The sequence below is a fragment of the Schistocerca cancellata genome, chromosome 6 (assembly GCF_023864275.1).
Source record: "Schistocerca cancellata isolate TAMUIC-IGC-003103 chromosome 6, iqSchCanc2.1, whole genome shotgun sequence".
NCBI lineage: Eukaryota > Metazoa > Arthropoda > Insecta > Orthoptera > Acrididae > Schistocerca > Schistocerca cancellata.
The window spans coordinates 676,941,013-676,961,697 of record NC_064631.1 but is presented as its reverse complement, the minus strand read 5'-3'; the positions used below and the strand labels follow the sequence as shown (position 1 = coordinate 676,961,697).

General features: G+C 43.0%; 1 protein-coding gene across 5 annotated transcripts in view; it reads left to right on the top strand.

Moving 5' to 3' along the window:
- Nucleotides 1–20,685, top strand: part of LOC126088129 (alpha-N-acetylglucosaminidase) — a 377,251-nt gene that overhangs the window by 290,012 nt on the left and 66,554 nt on the right. For all 5 annotated transcript variants that reach the window (XM_049906245.1, XM_049906244.1, XM_049906242.1 and 2 more), the window contains 2 exons: nt 10,058–10,151; nt 10,231–10,401. In XM_049906245.1, coding sequence (XP_049762202.1) covers nt 10,058–10,151; nt 10,231–10,401 — 265 coding nt within the window. The remainder of the gene's footprint in view (nt 1–10,057; nt 10,152–10,230; nt 10,402–20,685) is intronic.

The following is a 20,685-nucleotide window of genomic DNA, read 5'->3' as shown; positions in this document are numbered from 1 at the left end:
TGCAGAGAAATTCGTTATTTCTTTAACCATTAGCAGCTTAAAATATCGGTTTCCCATTCTCAAAGAATTGCATGCATTCTAGTTTATTGTTTTACATACTTTCCCAGAAACGAGATGTATTTACAGGCAATAATCATTAAATTCAAGAAAGGACCTTTACCCAAATATTTCAGTTCATTGCTGACTAGATACAAATGGCATACACTTGGAGAGCTTTCAGAAGATTATCACAGAGGATGCACTATGAGAGATATTACAAAATTATTGGAATCCAAAATGAGATAACTTGTTTTCCATTACAGTAGAGTTGTTGTTGTTTTTGTTGCTGTTGTTGTCTCTTCTCTATCGTGTGCAAGACTCTTCATCTCTGAATAACTATTGTGACCTACATTCTTCTGAATGTGCTTACTGTATTCATCTCTTGGCCTCCCTCTATGATTTTTACCCTCAACATGTCCTTCCAATACTAAATTGGTGTTCCCATGATCTCTCAGAATGTGTCCAATCAACTGATCCCTTCTTTTAGTCAAGTTGTTCCTCAAATTTCTTGTCTCCCCAGTTCTATTCAGTATTTCCTCATTAGTGATGTGATCTACCCATCTAATCTTCAACGATCTTCTGTAGCACAGCATTTCAGAAGCTTCTATTCTCTTCTTGTCTAAGCTGTTCATCATCCATGTTTTCACTTCCATACATGGCTCCACTCCAGACAAATACATGCAGTAAACTCTTCCTAATACTTAAATCTATATTAAGTGTTAACAAATTTCTCTTCTTCAGGAACACTTTTCATGTCATTGCCAGATTGCATTTTATATCCTCTCTACTTTGGCTGTCAACAGTCATTTTACTGCCCAAACAGCAAAACTCATCAATTACTTTAAGTGTTTCACTTCCTAGTCTTATTCTCTCAGCATCACCTGATTTAATTTGGCTGCATTCCATTACCTGACTTTCAGTTTTTGTTGACATTCATCTTGCAATCTCTTTTGAAGACATTATCTATTTCGTTCAACTGCTCCTCCAAATCTTTGGAGTCTCTGACAGAATTACAATGTCATCAGCAAACCTTATAGTTTTCATTTCTTCTCCATGAACTTTAATTCCTACTCCAAATTTGTCTTTGGTTTTCTTTATTGCTTGCACATTGTAAAGACTGACTAACATTTGGTACATGCTACAACTCTGTCTCACTACCTTCTCAACCACTGCTTTCATTTCATGCTCCTCGAGTCTTATAACTGCCTTCTGGTTTCTGTACAATTTGTAAACGACCTTTTGCCCCCTGTATATTACCTCAGCTACTTTCATAATTTTCAAGTGGGTATTCCACTCAACTTTGTCAAAAGCTTTCTCTAAGTATACAAATGCTGTAAACATAGGTTTGCCTTTCCTTGACCCGTCTTTTAAGAGAAGTCATGCATTGGCTCGCATGTTTCCACATTTCTCCTCTTCTTGAAGGCAGAGGGTATTTCACCTCTCTCATGCACCTTACTCACAAGATGGAAGAGTTTTGTCATGGCTGGATTTACCAAGGCTTTCAGTAGTTCTGACAGAACATCATCTACGCCAGGGACCTTGTTTTGACTGATGTCTTTCATTTCTCAGTCCAATTCTTCTTGCACTCTTATATTTTTGTCTCTCATCTTTATCTACATCCTCTTCCCTTTCTATAATACTGCCTTCTAGTTCATCTCTCTTGTATACATCACCTGTATATTCCTTCCACCTTTCAGCTTTCCCTTCTTTGCTTAGCACTGATTTTCCATTTGAGCTCTCGAATTCATACTGCTGCTTCTTTTTTCTCGAAACACCTCTTTAATTTTCCTGTATCTATCTTCCTCCTAATGAAATATGCCCCAAAATCCTTACATTTAAGTTCTAGCCATTGCTGCTGAGCCATATTACGTTTCATGCCAGTCTCATTTTTAGATGTTTGTATTCCCTTTCACTTGCTTCATTAACAGAATTTTTATATTTTCTCTTTTCATCAATTAAATTCAATATCTCTTGTCATATCCAAGGACTTCTAGTAGGCTTTACCTTTCTACCTATCTGATCCTTTGTTGCCTTCACTGTTTTGTCCCTCAAGGTCATTCTTATACTGCATGTCTTTCCTCTGTTCTTGTCTATTGTGGCCTAATGCTCCCTCTGAAATTATCAACAACTTCTGCTTCTGTCAACTTATCCAGGTCCCATCTCCTTAATTTCCTATCTTTTTTGCAGTTTCTTCGGTGTTAATCCACAGTTCATAATCAATAGATAGTGGTCAGAACCTGCAGTTGTCCCTCAAAATGTCTTACACAGTAAAATAATCTGGTTCCGAAATCTCTGTCAGACCATTATGTAATCAGTCTCAAACCTTCCGGTGTCTCCATGTCTCTTCCACATATACAACCTTCTTCCATGATTCTTAAACCAAGTATTAGCGATGATAAAATTATGTTGTGTACAAAAATTCTACCAGGCAGCTTCTTCTTTCATTCCTTTCCCACTGTCCATATTCACCCACTATTTTTCCTTCTCTTCCTTTTCCTACTATTGAATTCCTGTCCCCCTTGACTATTAAATTTTCATCTCCCTTAACTATCTGAATAATATATTTTATTTCATGACACGTTTTTTCAATCTTTTCATCATCTGCAGTGATAGTTGGTGTATAAACTTGTACCACTGAGATGGGCACGGGCTTTGTGTCTATCTTGGGTACAATAATGCGTTCACTTTGCTCTTCATAGTAACTTAACTGTGTTCCTATTTTTTTGTTCATTATTAAACCTACTCCTGCATTACCCCTATTTGATTTTGTATTTGTAACCCTGTTTTCTCCTGACAAGAAGTCCTGTCCCTTGTACTGGTTGTTGCCTATCTCGTTTCTTCACAACTGAACAATTGTGGAATCTTACGCGGTATATTGTGGTAGGACCACACTCTCACCACGTGTCTTTGAATGAGAATAATACGAGTAGTTCCAGCACAATTTCAGCAAGACTTATTTATTAGTGGCTGCTGAAAGATTACACACTGCAGATCTCGTTTGTCTAGGGGTTTTCGAAGTTTTGTCTGCAAAATAATTACTTCAACAAGCATGTCCTGGGTTTTCTTCTTGTTTGAAATAAACACTACCGGATCCAAAATACTTTCAGTTAAAAATTATATTTATTCATACTTTTTGTTTAGTAACTACAACATTTTCACTATGAACATTGATACTCTAAATGCATTACACTGTACTGGTCATGTAAACACGTCCATCTCCCTCCAATCCCGACAAAGAAGTGGCGGGCAAGCCAAAATGTGCCCGGAAGTTGCAGACATTCCTGCATTCCAGATTCTTTGGTCTACTGGCCTTAATAAACTCCAAAGATACATATAAATAAATACATATAAATATACAATATTTAACATCTCAAACGAATCAATTATTTATCTTAAAAGGAAATATTCATAATTAAATAAATTAAACACACTTTCTGGCAACATAATGAAGTTACCTTAGCTCTTTACTGTGGGCATCGTACTTTTCGCATGAGATAAACTTTATCTCCAACAGTTAATTACATTACACCCTCCTGCCACTAACTTTGCTGATTCCTACTACATCTAAGTTCAACGTACCCATTACCTTTTTTAAAAATTACTAATCTGTCAGCTTGAATAAGGGATTTCCCACGCTCCGATCTGTAGAATACTGGTTTTATTTCTCCTGATGACAACATCCTCCTTAGTAGTCCACACCCTGTTTTCCCTCAAAAGTTTTTTGTTGAAAGAGAATGCCATCACCATTTAACCATACACTAGGGCTGCATACCACTGAGAAAAATTATGGGTGTAGTTTGCCATTGCTCTCAGCCATTTGCATTACCAGCATGGCAAGGTCATTTTGGTTGATGTTACAAGGCCAGGTCAGTTAATCATCCAGACTGTTGGCCCTGCAATTACTGAAAAGACTGTTACCCCTTTACAGGACCTGCATGGTTGTCTGGCGTCTCAACAGATATCTCTCCATTGTGGTCACACCAGTGATACTGTTTTCTGCATTGCTGAGGTACACAAGCCAACCCACTGATGCCAAGGTCCATGATTCATGGTGGCTGGGAAGGGGAGGAGGGGGGCATGAATGGACAGTGGATTTTCCAGCAAATAAACAATAAACAACAAGTTCCAGTGGTGATGCATGGAATGTGTAGTTGAGTCGAAGTTTACTGTAATACCTCTTTTGTAGTGAGTTTGTAAGGTTCCAAAATACAGGTGCTAACTGCCAGTTTTGTGTGTACATCGTTTCACAGGTTGCGCATGGAGTTACTGCTTGATTTGCCCACTAGAGGCCACCTGGCCTGCTAATATGACAGCTGTTGCGTCCGCTGCCTGCTGTCTGCATTCCCTGTTGGAACTAATTACTATTTAGGCCAGAGCGCAAGACTGTGTTGGCCACATATGTATTGTTAATTGTCTTTTACCTTGCCTTCCGTGTGCATGTGTGGGTGTACAGTTCGAGCAATAATTTTCAGTGTTCTTGGGTTAAAACACTTTTTGGGTTATTGGTCTTTTGAGCTTAATTTTCACGCAAGCAGTGTTAAATCTCTTCTCGAACAACAGCAGGCACTGACTGTTAGTATTTCCAGTTTAGCGACTATATTGGCACAACCTGTGGTCCCAACAACAACGTATTTTCCGCCATTCCCTGTATACAACAATGCATCAGAAGGCTGGGATGCTTACAAAAATCGCCAGGCTTTCGGGATAACAGAGGGAAACTTCTACTAGGCCCTGTTTTTGTCATGGATTTCACCTTGCATGTATCAGTTGTTGTGTCAGCTCGTCCCCTTACAAGAACCTTGAAGTCTTTCTTTAGATCAGATGTGCGAGTTACTTTCTGCTTATTACTGTAAACGTACGTACTATATTGGCACAACCTGTGGTCCCAACAACAACGTATTTTCCGCCATTCCCTGTATACAACAATGCATCAGAAGGCTGGGATGCTTACAAAAATCGCCAGGCTTTCGGGATAACAGAGGGAAACTTCTACTAGGCCCTGTTTTTGTCATGGATTTCACCTTGCATGTATCAGTTGTTGTGTCAGCTCGTCCCCTTACAAGAACCTTGAAGTCTTTCTTTAGATCAGATGTGCGAGTTACTTTCTGCTTATTACTGTAAACGTACTCATGTTATTGCTGCTTGTGTGGAGTTTTACTGCTGGCAAAAGTTGCCAGAACGCTCATACACAGTATGGGCAGAAGAAAAACATGGACTTAGCCATTGTAATTTTGTGTCAAATGTTCATAAAGAATTCTATGCAGGTCAAATAGTTTGTGATGTAATTACATGTTTTGCTCCTGGTAAGGAAGTTTTAGAGTGAGGTCTACAGTGTGAAAATCCTATGCTTATAGAAGTATAAAACATAGCTTAGTCATTTGAAGTTTCACGGGCTGCAGGTAGTCAAATAGAAGCCTGGTCTAAAGTTTCAGAAATCAGTTCCTCTCTCACCCCCCCCCCCCCCCCTCTCCCCTCAGCCCTCACCCCTCATCCTTCAGTCAGTTTGAAAAGAAACGTACTGCTTCATTCAACACAAACAGACAACATGTCCCAAGTACTAGGCAACATGTAATAGGTGCCATAAGAAAGGACACATTGCTTCTGTATATAACTCCTTTCTAAACCCGAATGAACATGAAATGAATGTGGGTGTGAATAGTGTGTCAGCAGTGATGGTGTCTCAAAGAAAGTAATGCACTGAAGTGCTTGTCTTAAAACACGGGTGCAGCAGCAACATTGGTGAATTGTCAGGCTTATGTGGTTGTGGGTTATCCCCCTCTGACTCCAGCATCATAGAAGCTGATGAATTACTGTATAACAAACAACAGATTCCTATTCTTGGACAGTTTTCTGCACCTGTGGCTTACAAGGCCATGGTTTGTTCATTAACATTCCTGGTTGTGGACAATGCTTACATGGAAAATCTGTTTGGTTTGGATGCATTTAAATGGTTTGGATTCTCCATTTATGATGAAGTGCATTTGGTTTCTGATCAAGTCCCATATCAAAGGTTAGAGATTCTGTGGAAATTTCCTCTCATTTTCTCCAGGGCTATGTTGTGCAGCAGAATTTCTGGCTCATGTTACGATAAGACAGTCTGCCAGCCCCATTTTTTCCAGGCCTGCCTGGTACCGATAACTTTACAGGATCAAATAAAAGCAGAATTAGATGATCCCCTGGTATGATTTGACCTATTTATTCCATTGAATTATCAGCACCACTGGTGATAGTCAAAAAAACCTACTGGTAAATTATGCCTCTGCAGTGATTTTAAAAAATCTATTAATGCACAGTCAATCTTTGACACCTATCCTTTGCTGTGCCATGATGAGCTGTTAGCAAAATTATCGGAGGGGGAGGGGGCATTATTTTTCAAAGATTGATTTAGCAGAGGCATATTTACAGCTGCCACTCATGAGGAATCTAAACTCCTTCTCATTATTAGTACCCTGTTTGGGCTTTATCAATACCAGCATTTGCCTTTTGGTGTGACAAGTGAATCAGCTGTTTTCCTATGCTTCTTCGAGCAACTTATTGCATCAGTTCCAGGCTGCATCAACTATTTAGATGACATAGTAGTCTCTGGTGCTTCTACAGGGGAACATTTGCAGAACCTTGATGCTCTGTTTTCTGTTTTAGAGTCTGTAGGGTTGAAGTGCAATTTGAACAAGCCATAGTTTATTTATTTGGGTTTTGAAGTGTCATGTGTTGGCAGCAAACTATTGTGCCAACATATTAATGCTGTTGCTGTGTTGCCACACACCATATCTGTAAAGAACTTACAGGCCTTTTAGACAAAATAACTATCACAAATTCATACCAGATGGTGCTGGCACAACCACTCCATGCATCATTACGTAAAGATGCTACTTCCTACTGGTCACTGGCTTGTGACTGGGCATTCAAGTTGTTGAAATTGAAGCTGCAGTCAGCCCCTTGTTTGGTCACTTTTCAGCCGGGCCAGCACCTTGTGTTAGCCATGGATGTGTGTCAATTTGGTCTTGGTGGCATCCTTGCTCATAGGTATGTGGATGGATCTCAACACTGTTTCATATGCCTCTAAATCCTTAAATTCAGTGCAACAGAATTATTCACAGATAGAGAAAGAGGCTTTGGAGGTCATGTTTACTCCAAAAAAATTTCATGTTTTTGTGTACGGGTCTTAAGTTTCACCACCTGATCACATAACACAGAACACTGATGTCTCTTTCTCACCCCTTGGCATTTTTTCCAAAGCCGCACATTGCTTACAGTGGCAGACTCTTTTTGTGTCATGATATGATTATGAGACACATTTTTGACCTACGGTTAACAGGTGAATGCTGACACCTCATCGCATTTCCCGACTTGTCCAGATCCAAAGTTTTATAAAGAGGAATTGCTTTATTTTCATTTAGTTGTGGAAGCTCAACATGCCATTGTTGGATTTCGAATCACTGGAACTAAAATTTTGCATTCGTAGCCACGGATCCTGTTTTAAGTAAAGTTGTTTCTTTTGTGCGACATCACTATCTGGAACAAACTTCCTGGCTGTGCTTCTGATCATTTGATAAATTATTTTGCATTATGAAATTGTCTTTCTGCTTGGGAAGGACTGCTGCTGTTAGCTACAGAGGACACTGCTCTCATGGTTGCAGTCCCATCCACCCATTGGGATGAAGTTATGTGTTTATTGCATAAGGACCACTGGGGTGTACAAAAGTGTTTTCACACAGACATGTTTTTTGGTCAGACATTGATTGGGAAACAGCACGAGTTGTTGCAGCCTGCCCACAGTGTGCTTCCCACCAGGCAGCTCCTCATGCTTCTTTGTCACTGTGCCTGGTTCCTCACTAGCCTTGGGAGCAAATTCATGTAGATGTTGTGGGCCTTTTTTTGAATTCCTGCTGGTTATTGTAATTGATGCTTGTTCTAAGTTTCCATATATGGTGCACTATCTGCCTTCTTCTGCGGCAGCAACAATGTCAGCTTTGTCCAAAATTTTTGCTGTGGAATGTAAACATTAGTTACTGACAACAGCCCCTGTTCATATCTCTGGATTCCGAAGATTTTTGTAAAAAAAAAAAGTGGCATTCACCATGTCATGGCTCCTCCTTTCCACCCTCAGTTGAACAGGGAAGCAGGACAACTACTATGACCATGTAAGACTCTTATGAAAAAATACGCTTCAGATGTGTTGTTGGAAGTAGCTCTTGACTGGTTCCTCAGGTCGTATAGGTTCACCTGTGTTGATGATAAGAGTCCAGTAGAGTTGTTGCATGGTTGCCAGCCCTGGACACTGCTATGTCTGCTCCAGCCAACCCCTGGCCATCCATTGGCACCGGTGCTGCATTGCTTCTGGCCTGGCGCAGCTGTTTAGGCTTGCAGGTTTGGCTGTTGGCAGAAATGGGAGCCGGTGGTAATCATCCACATGGCTGAGGGAGGCCATCATAACACGTTGAGTAGCTATGACTTGGCGTGAGCGCAGGTGCTCACCGGGTGCCTAGCCATCTCCCACATCGCAGTCGGTGCCTTCACCTTCTCCACCGCTGTTGTCAGTGTCTTCATAACTGTCTCCTATGTGTAGGACCCTCTCTCTCGCACTGTTGTAGCTGAAACCTCCACCACAGCTGCCTCTGTCAAAGCTGGCACTGCCTGTTCCACCCATAGCTGCCACGTCTTTCCTTGTGGTTGGTGTCAGATGTGGAAATGGAAGTTGTACTAGTGTCGCATGTCCTACCATATGGCCTCTCACAGGGGGGCGGGTGCCGCACCTGTCCGTGCTTGCCCCATTTTCAACTCTACTCACTAGTGGCAGCACGACGCATACTGGAACAACTTACGTTCACCACAAAAGATGTGGATGTGAGCACAATGCTCACTTCTTCGCAAAGGAAGAGGACTGCTGTAACTAACAATTTTGTTTGTGCGCTGCTTCATAGTTCAGACGTGAAGTTTGTGCTTGATTTGACCACTAGAGGCCATCTGGCCTGCTAATACAACAGCAGTTGCATGCGTAGCCTTTCGGCCTTGCCCCCAGTTGGAACTAATTACTACATAGGCCGGAGTGCAAGGGTCTGCTGGCCACTTGTCTATTGTTAATTGTATTGTGTCTAGCCTGTGTGTGTACTGTCCGAATAAGAAAGTACAGTGTTCTTGGGTGAGAACAGCAGATGTGTAGTGTTTGAAAGTCTTGCTCTTAATTTGCAACAGGTGCGTCCTTAATCTGCCGCTCAAACAACTATCCATTGACTTGATATATGGGATGTGCAGAAAACACTTTCTTCCAGTGCAGTATGTTTGGGTGTCACTATGGAAAATGAGAATGTGAAGTGTTGCTATTTCCTTTCCTTTACTGACCAGTCCTTTCCCTTCCTAGATTTGTCTCTTGGATAAAAAAATTGAATTTCCCATTTTTTCATTTTACTCTCTTACAAATCTTTTTCTTGGTTTCATGTTGTTGTATTGCTCCAGGAAGAGAAATGAGATTTAATTTCTAACGTAAGTGAATTCAGTATGCTACCAGTCTTTTTTTAAGTAAAGTATTACTGTATTTGGGTTTGTGTATAGTTGTAGTCCTCATCAACAGTATTCTTTAATTATATGTATGTAGAACATCTCAGTGATATTTATGGTGCCAGCTGAATTTCACACTGGTATCAATGCCACATAAGTGCAAGGTGCATGTGGAATAGAATGATAGACAAATACTGAATATGTGTACATCAGTCATTCATGAGGAATACATCTGACAACTGATTTTTACATGCAAGAAAGTGTAATTCAATTTTAGGGTGATGTAAACAGATATTTATTTTAGAAAAGCTGCTAAATTATGTTCTCAAAGATTACTTTATTTTATCAATAAAGTAAAATATTATAATGAATCCATATGTTAAGTTCATTATTAATTTCACATAACTCTTAATATCCTTATCATCCTGAATAAAGATTATAGATTTATCATCTACCTTTATTTAAATAAAGGTTGATGAAATAAGAGGTTCTGTTTGTTAAATCATTTTTCTTTTCATTCTAGGAGGAGTCTCTGTATGAATACAATGCACGCAACCAGATAACTCTTTGGGGACCTGATGGAGAAATAACTGATTATGCTACCAAGCAGTGGTCAGGTGAGACTTGTAGATAGCTGAATTTTACTAAGAAAGCTCTGATATGTATGAAATTACTGAAGAATCTTTAAATTTCCAGGGATTGTGTCTCATTACTACGCACCAAGATGGCAGTTTTTTATAGAAGCTCTCAATGATACCCTTTTAAACAATGTAACATTTAATATAACAACATTTAGGGAAGATCTTTTCAGCCAAGTTGAAGAGCCATTTACATTAGATACTTCAGAATTCCCCGACACACCACAAGGTAAGTTGCGGCAATTATTTCCTTTCTGAATTGATCATCTAAAATCAACAGTGATGGTGCAGCTGTTATTAATATTATTTCACTTGATCAGTATGGTGACGGTGAAGGTGGTGGTAATGAAGATGGTGATAGAAGATATTTATTGCTATATTGAAAAAATGAATGCAAATAAATACAGCATAGGTACTAACAAGATGAAGCAAAATTGAACTACTGTACACTGAACCCACAGATTGCCTGTTGACTTCTCTTTCAGATTCTTTGCTCGATGTTTATGATTATTCTGAAGTTTTGTCAGCATGAGTGGCTTCCATTGTTAAAACTTCACGCCCCCCCCCCCCCCCTCCCCCCAAATTGCTGGTGACAGCCTGGAGCTCATGGCCGCAGATTATATTATGTACCTGGTGTGCCAATGTCCGAGGGCTTTCCCATTGTCATTACTGCTGCTGTTCTCCCCTTACTACTTGCAATGGCTTTTGCTTTATATCAAGAATCCAAGATGGCCTCCCACCAAGTGTGCTTCGCCACGAGCAGTTTCTTCACCTGTTCCAGTCTGCAATACTGCTTATCTTCAGTGATCCTAGTGTTGATAGATTGTCCAGTTATTCCAACATAGACTTTCTCCATGCACAAGGTATGCAATATATTGCAAGTAGATCCCTTGTCTTCTTTGCCAATCTTGACACTCTCTGATAATCTTTGTCAGCTTATAAATAATTTTACACCATATTTGCGCAATATACAGCTGATTCTGCCCATCACCTTGGGCATGTATGGCTGTAAGGCCATACTTCATGTTTCTTCTTCCAATGTGTCACTTCACAGAGTGTGAAGGTGCGTTTATACAGGCCATAAAAATTTCATATTGCCGGTAGTATATCATGAAACTATTGTTCGGCAGTATTGTAGCCACATGAATTTCAGCTACATGTATTCAACTTTACTGCCTACTATTGCCAGGTAGCGTTTCCAGTAACACATTTCTGGACCATTAGTGTTTACAAGGGGCCATGCTGTTACCACTAAATGGATAAACGTGAGCTTGCGAAACTGAGTGCAGTCCTGTTGCTTTTGCATCACACAAGAAATCAAGTTGAAAAGAACAAGAGAAACCAGGCTTTGAGTATGCATTGCTCTTTAGGTAAGCAGAATGCTTCAGAAAATTTAGTTAGTGAACTGGTGCTGGATACATACCTGCTCCAGAATTTCAACAGAATGGTGGAATACGATTTTGAATATCTCATACAAATAATTTCTCTGAGAATTGCTAATATTGATGCAAATTTAAGGCAGTGTACATCGATGACAACCTGATTAGCAATCACTTTCAATTTTTAGCTACTGATGATTTACGCAGAACTTTAGTGTATTTCTTTAAAGTTCACTATTCTCCAATAAACCTCATGGTATCAGAAGTGTGCAATACCCGGTGGGTACATCTTGAGACAGTATGAAACTTGTGGCAGCATTTCCACTCTTCCAATGCAAATTTTGTATCTCATATTTAGCATAGGTATGAAGACTTTGAAATTTTTTGTATGCTTCATCAAATGTGATTCTGAGCTCATCAGCAACAGCTAACTGTTATTTCATATTGTAGTCTTAACATACAATCATTTCGACATCCCATAGATCCAGTAGTAGATGAATCACATTTATAAAATTCATAATTCTCTCATTTCTCTACTTCTCCATTACTGTACACAACAAGTTTGTGACAACAAACTACTACAAAACAAGTGACTTTTACTTTAATTTATTTATTTATTTATTGGATTTTAGGTGGTATCCACCTATTAACAAGCATTTGTACATTTTAGAGGTTAAATGTAATCATCTTGTCTTAAAACTGAAATTAAATATTAAAGTGATAAACATGTATAAATGGGTAAATACACAGATATAACCATTTGAGAGAATATGTGGCTATATGTATGCATGCGAGCTTTTGAACAAAAGCAAAATGTTATTTAACTTTTTATACCTGGGATCCACAGTCATGTAGAACTTTATAAAAGACATCATATTTATACCAGTGACTGTAACTCTTTATTTCACGATTGCAGTTTCGGCCTTAGGCCATTGTCAAGTGAATATGTTATGGCTATTAGGCCGTGTCAGCCTATAATGAGCTGACACATTTATATGTCCCCCCAGGGGGTCCACAACTCTTTTGTGGATACGTGCATAGCGAGCACGGGACCCCAAGCTAATGTGGCCCTCCGTCCTTTTCGGGCTGCATACCTTCCTTTTCCGCATCCTTCCCCATCCCCCATCTTCGCCCCCCCCCTCCCCTCACCTCCGCCTCTTTCCTTCCCTTTCTCCCCTTCTGGGAGTATGTTTTGTGCCTACATCTGGAGACGGACATTCGAAAGTGTAACACATTCTTTGCTTTCTCTGCTTGCCAGTCTTCGTCCTTCCTTTGTCCTTCTCTTTTCCTTACCTCTTCTCTTTGCCCTTTTCTCCACTGCGGCGTTTGAGACCTCTCTTCTTTCCTTTCCCTTTGTTTTTCCCCTTTCTCTTTTTTCCTCCCTGTGCATGTCTGAAGGCCGACCCACGCATTTCCATGCGTAGCCGATGACAGGGTAATGCGTAATTCCCTGCCCTGGGTAGACAGGTAGGACACGTACGTACCCCCTGGTAACGGCCAGGCCCAGGGAGGGGCTATTACCCGAGCTGATACCTTCCGAAAGTGCCGATTGGTCCCTCCGTCCGTTTCTCGGGAGGTGTGACCTGAGGTGTGAACAATCACCTAAGGCAGGAGTGCCCTCAGAGAGGGCCCCCACAAGGATGGAGCCCACCATCGGAGACACCGGTAATCATGGGGGATACTTTCGCAATGGTTTCCTCATCTTCTACTATGTCCGCTCACAAGCGTAAGTTCAATGAGTCTCAGCCACAGACAGTCCTTCCATTGTTGCCACAGTTCCTTGTTGTTTCTCGGTCTGACGAAGATCACGACTTCTCCACGGTCAACCCTTTCATTATTCAGAAAGGTGTCGACGCAATTGCAGGTCATGTAAAGTCTTGTTCCAGATTACGAAATGGCACCTTGTTGTTAGAAACAGTCAGTGCCCTCCAGGCACAAAAATTGCTGTGTACTTCACTGCTACACACCTTCCCTGTCCGGGTGGAAGCGCACCGCACTTTAAATTCCTTACGTGGGGTCGTTTATACCCGCTCCCTCGACGGATTATCCGACGAGGAAATTTAACACTACCTGTCTGACCAGGGCGTAACGGCTGTTCATAGAGTCATGAAAAGGGTTGACACAAACATCATTCCAAACTGTACTGTCTTCTTGATATTTGACAAAGTTCAGCTCCCATCGAAAATCAAAGCGGGCTGTGAGATTTCCGTTCGCCCTTACATCCCAAACCCTACGCGTTGCTATCGGTGTCAGCGTTTCAGTCATACCAGCTAGTCCTGTTCCAATCCGGCCAAATGTGTTACGTGTGGCAAGGATGCCCATGATGGTGCTTGTCCACCTCCATCCCCTCGTTGCATCAACTGTATGGGTGACCACGCTGCTTCCTCTCGCGATTGCCCCATTTTTAAAGACGAAAAGCTCATTCAGGAAATCAGAGTGAAGGAAAAGGTGTCGACCTTTGCTGCTCAAAAATTATTCGACAGTCGAAAGCCCACTGTGCCTCAGACAGGAAAATACAGTGCTGTCCTTGCCTCTCCTTGGCCAACAAAGGAGGCGGCCACGCAGACTTGTGATCTCACCTTTAGTGCCACAGTTGTCAGATCGGCCAGCGCAGAGATCACCCGTTCAACCTCCCCACTTTCGCCTGATCACTCTGTGGCTCACCCTTCATCGGGTTCTGCTAAATCTTGATCCCAAAAGTCAGACACCAAGACTTCCACAAAAGAGCATACTCGTGAAGATTTTTTACATACCCCAACTTCACAACCATCGGTTCCTCCTTCATCTAAACATCATGTTTCCAAGAAGGCTAATAAGAAACCCAGTTCCTCTCCTTCTCCACCAAGGCGTGTCTCATCTACAGCACCACCTGGCGGTAGCCGCCCTCGGCTGTCTTCTGTGTCGCCGAGGCGCACTGCTGGCGGCCGATTAACCGGCCGATCGCTGGTGGCAGGAGCTGCTCCTGAACAATCTACGAATCAGGATCTTCTGCCTTCGGCTGAATGCCGTTCCACGCTGTCGGTCGCAAGCTCTGAGCAGTTCTTGAGTTGACGGCAACCTTGGTCCCATTCCTCCACTTTCTGTTCACCGTATGTCCATTATCCACTGGAATATCCACAGCATTCGAGCCAATAAGGATGAATTGTCGATTGTATTACGATCCTACTCGCCAGTCATCTTCTGTCTTCAGGAAACAAAGCTGTGTCCCCACGACCGCTTTGTTCTCCCCCCATTTTCAGTCCGTCCGATTTGATCTCCCCTCTGTTGAAGGCACTCCAGCACATGGAGGACTTACGATTCTTCTCCATGATACTCTCCATTATCACCCAATCACCTTAAACATTTCCTTCCAAGCTGTCGCTGTCCGTCTTTCCCTTTCTGGATACACCTTCTCTCTTTGTACTGTATACATTCCATCGGACACACCAATGGCATGAGCTGATCTCCTTCATCTTCTTGGTCAGCTTACACCCCCCTATTTGCTGGTTGGGGACTTCAATGCCCACCACCCACTTTGGGGATCTCCACATCCTTGTCCACGTGGCTCACTATTGATAGACGTCTTCCACCAAGTGGATCTTGTTTGCCTCAACACTGGGGACCCTAAATTTTTGTCTGCCTCCGTGACGAATTTCTCTCATTTGGACCTTTCGGTCGGTACTGTTCCACTAGCTCGGCACTTTGAATGGTTCGCCCTTGATGATACACACTTGAGTGACCACTTTCCATGTGTACTTAGACTGCAGCCTCAACTGCCATATATGCGCCCCGACGCTGGAAGTTTGCCCAAGCCGATTGGACACTTTTTTCATCTCTAGCGACGTTCAATGACCGTCACTTTCCTAGTGTCGACGATGCGGTCACACATACTACAGACGTTATTCTTACTGCTGCAGAACGTTCAGTACCACGCACCTCCGAATTGCCCCGGCGTCCCCCAGTTCCTTGGTTGAACGAGGCATGCCATGACGCAATACGTGAGCGGCGACGTGCTCTTCGCGTTTTCTGCCACCATCCTACTTTGGCCAACTGTTTCCGCTATAAGCAGTTCCGTGCGCGATGCTGTCGTGTCATCTGCAATAGCAAGAAGGCAAGCTGGGACTTCTTTACTAGCTCATTTAACACCTTCACTCCCTCCTTGGAAGTTTGGAGTCGGATTCGACGGTTATGTGGCGCGCCTAGTTTCTGCCCGCTCTCTGGACCCCGTCGCAATTTCTAACTCATTGGGTCAACACTTTGCTGAGATTTCGAGCTCTTCAAATTACCCACCAGCGTTTCTCCTGAAGAAACGCGCTGCGTAAGTGCAACCTCTTGCTTTCTCCTCTCAAAATCGCGAAAGCTATAATACTGTTTTCTCCATGCGGGAACTCCAATGTGCACTCTCTTCTTCTCGTTCCTCCACCCCAGGACCGGATGGTATCCACATCCAAATGTTGCTGCATTTATCAACCCACAGTCTGTGTTACCTCCTTCGCCTTTATAATCAAATTTGGACTGACAGTACTTTTCCCAGACGATGGAGGGAAGCTATCGTCGTTCCTGTTCCGAAACCTGGAAAGGACAAACATGTTCCCTCTAGCTATCGCCACATATCTCTCACGAGTAGTGTATGTAAGGTTTTTGAGCGTATGGTGAATTGCCGTTTAGCTTGGTGGCTGGAGTCCCGCAGTCTTTTAACATCTGCCCAATGCGGTTTCCGAAAGCATCGTTCTGCAGTTGACCATCTTGTTGCTCTCTCCACTTATATCATGGACAATTTTCTTCGGAAACGCCAAACGGTAGCAAAATTTTTTGATCTGGAGAGAGCATATGATACCTGTTGGAGGACAGGCATCCTCCGCGCACTGTTCTCTTGGGGCTTTCGAGGTCGGCTGCCCCTTTTTCTTCGCGAATTTATGGCAGAGTGCCCATTTAGAGTGCGGGTGAACACTACTCTCTCCCGTACTTTCTCCCAAGAAAACGAGGTACCCCAGGGCTCCGTGCTAAGTGTTGTACTGTTTGCCATTGCCATAAATCCAATTATGGATTGTCTCGTTCCTGATGTCTCGGGCTTCCTCTTTGTGGACAATTTTGCGATCTACTACAGCTCTCAACGGACCAGCCTTATTGAACGACGTCTTCAAGGCTGTCTTGATCGCCTCCACTCTTGGAGCATCAAAACAGGCTTCCGCTTTTCTCCCAGTAAGACCGTTTGTGTTAATTTTTGGCGTCGTACGGGACTTTCTTCCACCTTCCTTACATCTAGGACCTGTCAACCTTCCGTTTTCGGACGTCGCTAAATTCTTGGGTCTTATGTTTGACAGAAAACTGTGCTGGTCCTCCCACGTTTCCTATCTTTCGGCTCGCTGTCTGCGATCCATCAACACCCTCCGTGTCCTGCATGGTACCTCCTGGGGAGCAGACCGAGTGGTCCTTCTCCGCCTCTATCGCGCCTTAGTGCGCTCGAAATTGGACTATGGAAGCATAGTTTACTCCTCTGCTCGGCCGTCTATTCTTCGACGTCTCGACTCTATCCACCACCGTGGATTATGTTTAGTGTCTGGAGCTTTTTACACCCGCCCTGTGGAAAGCCTTTATGCTGAGACTGCTGAACCTCCGCTGTCCAATCAGCGAGCAGTCCTTCTGAGTCGTTATGCTAGCCATCTGTCTTCCATGCCTGCAAATCCGGCCCATGACATTTTTTTCGACACCTCCTTGGATTTAGGGTATGCAGGCCGCCCTTCCTCTTACTACTGCCGGGAGTCTGCTTCTGTCAACTGCTCCATTCTCTTTCTTTCCGCTTACCTAAATCGTTCTTGACAACTTGGGGTACAGCACCGCCTTGGCTCCGTCCCCGGACCTGCCTGCTCTGTGACATTTGTCAATTTCCCAAGGATAGTACCCCTTCACTTGTTTATTGTCGGGCATTTGCTGCTCTACGTGCACAAATTAAGGAAGCCAAGTTTATTTACACTGATGGCTCGAAAACATCATTAGGTGTAGGGAGTGCCTAGATTATTGGCGACACCCCAAATCGATTTCGGCTTCCCGACCAGTGTTCGGTTTATACTGCAGAGCTTACGCTGTTCTCCAGGCTGTCCAATACATCCGTCGCCATCAGTGGATACAGTATGTTATCTGTTCAGATTCTCTGAGCTCTCTCCTCAGTCTCCAAGCTCTGTACCCTGTCCACCCTCTGGTGCACTGGATTCAGGACTGCCTCCACTTGCTCCACTTGGGGGGTGTCTCTGTGGCGTTCCTCTGGATCCCAGGACACGTTGGTATCTGTGGAAATGAGGTGGCCGATATAGCGGCCAAGGCTGCAGTCTCTCTTCTTCAGCCAGCTATTCGCACGATTCCCTTCACCGATCTACAGAGTGTTTTATGTCGTCGTGTTACTCTTTCATGGCACGCACATTGGTCAACACTTCCCAATAATAAATTGTGGGATGTGAAAGCTCTTCCCTGTGCTTGGACCTCTTCCTCCCGAACGCGTCGTCGGGAGGAGGTAATTTTAACTAGACTCCGGATAGGGCACTGTCTTTTTAGCCATCGACATCTTTTAAGTGGTGATCCTCCCCCACTCTGTCCCCACTGCTCTAAGCTGTGGACGGTAAGACACCTTTTACTTGAGTGCCCCTATTTTACTTCGTTACGCGCTCGTCTACAGCTGTCGCCTGATATATCTTCCATTTTAGCAGATGACACGCGCTCAGCCGATCGCGTTCTCGAGTTTATTAGTGCCAGTGAGATGACGTCAGTCATTTGAAGCTCTTTTTGGGGACAACCAACCCCCTTCTATAGTGGTTTTTTTAATCTCTCCCTCTATTTTTAGTTTCTCCAATTTTTTGAGTTTTGTTCCCGTTTCTGCCTTTTCCTAAGTCACAGACTGGGCGCTAATGACCGTAGCAGTTTTGCGCCCTAAAACAAAAAAAACAAAAATTTATATGTCATTGTCTTTACTATTAAATACATTGGTGATGCTGTTACATAGTGTGAGCACACATTTCCATATGTCATACATATGGATATGCAATACATATGGATATGCATATGAGTGCATATATGACTAGTGATGGGCCAACGAACATGAGTGTCTACAGACTATGTTGTTGTATGACATATGGATATGTGTGCTCGCACTATGTAACAGCATCACCAATGTATTTAATAGTAAAGACAATGACATATAAATGTGTCAGCTCATTTTAGGTTGACATGGCCTAATAACCATAACATCTTCACTTGATAATGGCCTAAAGCCAAAATTGCAATCGTGAAATAAAGAAAGTATTACAGTCACTGGCGTAAATATGAAGTCTTTTACAAAATGATATTGTTTTTGCTTAGATGCGTGACTGCAGCACTGTCAGTGAGAGAAGTAGGAAACGAAGGTGAGAGCGAGAGGGAAGCCTTTACAGGCAAGGACAGAAATAGAACTTTCCCTCCAATATGAAATATTGTCAACCCTTGTGGTGAACAACACTGCCTACCTTTCAGGAATATGTTGGCAGCTATCTGCAACAGCTCGAAACGTCAACAATATTGCCCAGCCATACTGCAAAATTGCTGTCCATTGCAGCCTCAGCACAGCAATGTTGATGGCAATGCTGTTGAATCAAAATAGTGTTGTAAAATATATCCTATCGAAATACACCTTTAGATTTTGTGACACTTCTTTTGTAACTGGTGGTGTACCCATTGCTCTTTGGAATGATTTGCAGGTTTAATAGGAAAAACTTATTCATTTGAGTGCAGGCTGAATTCTTTAGATGGAGTAAAGGGGGGGAAGGAGGGGGTGGGGTGGAAAGCAGTAGAGGCAGAGAGGCAGATTTGCATAAGGATACAAACCTTCTTTATTGTTTCTTTACTAGTTTATACAGCTTCAGTCCAACCTTCTAACTGGTCACGAGTGGCTGTGGACAAGCTTGAGAAGAAACACATCAAGTCTTAGTTATTCCATCCAGCTGGCACAGTCATTGCAGTGTGTTTCCTTCTGCATGTAATATTCCACACTGAATGGCAGGCATAGTCATGGCCAGAGGCGCAAGTGTGAAGAACTGCTTACTCTGCGGTATTCCAATTCAGCATGCTGACTTGACAGTGATGGACCAGGGTCACCAGACGTGGGCTTTGCTGCCGGAAGCGATTTAGCAGCAGTGACAGACATGCAGCAGGTCGGGGTGCTGCCCATAGTCTGTCTCTGAACTGTTGACTGGAGAGCAGCAGTGGGCTGCAGCCGGACTCCGGCGATGGGTAGTGGTCCTGATGGGAGCAGAGTTTACACGGAGGCTCCAGTGATGTGTCAGTAGAACTCACAGCACCGGCTGACACACGACAGGCACTGTCTGTGGCCCTGCTATGAGGAAAGGAACATATTCATCTGGGCCAGCAATTAAATGCTGGATCACAGTGCCGTATTTGGGGAAGGGCTGCGTTTGTGGACCACTGCAAACTACCTGTAACGGGGCAGTGGTTGGAGTCTGATGTAATTGGCAGTCAGTCACTCACTCATTCAAACAACAGGAATGCATGTGATTACGGAAGCTATGTCTGCTGATGCGACTGAGCTGGCTACTGACTGCTGGTTCCAGCAATCACAGTCTGACAACACAGGAGCTGATCACACAGTTCAGTGACCAGTGCCTGCTGCCTGGTTGTGGCATTGTCACAGTCTTCTGCTTCAGGTCCTCCCATAGTTTTATGCATTAGACGGGTGTTACATCTTGCATCAGAGGTGCTGTGGCTTACATTACATGCACATGTTACGAGTGTATTAGTTGCCACTCTTTTTCTGGCTTGTCTGGTGTTTATACAGTTTGTGTAGGGATTGACCTGTGTGTATATTGGTTTTCAGTAACACTGTGTCCTAGGTTCTCACAAACCCTTGTAACCAGCAAGAAAAGGTAGCTGTTGGTCCTTTCCTTCTTCCATAGTAAATTTTATGTTGGCATGGAGACTGTTCAGATGCGTTACAAATTCACTGAACTGTTCCTCACTATGGCTCCATACAGTGAAGGCTTACAAGGTACCAAGTACAGTGCCGATGTTTCAAAATGTTCCGTGAAGAAGTTGGCCACCACTGGACTAGTGGACTACTCATGGCGTCACTTTCCAGCTGTTCATTGGTGTTGCCATTCCACATAAAGTATCTC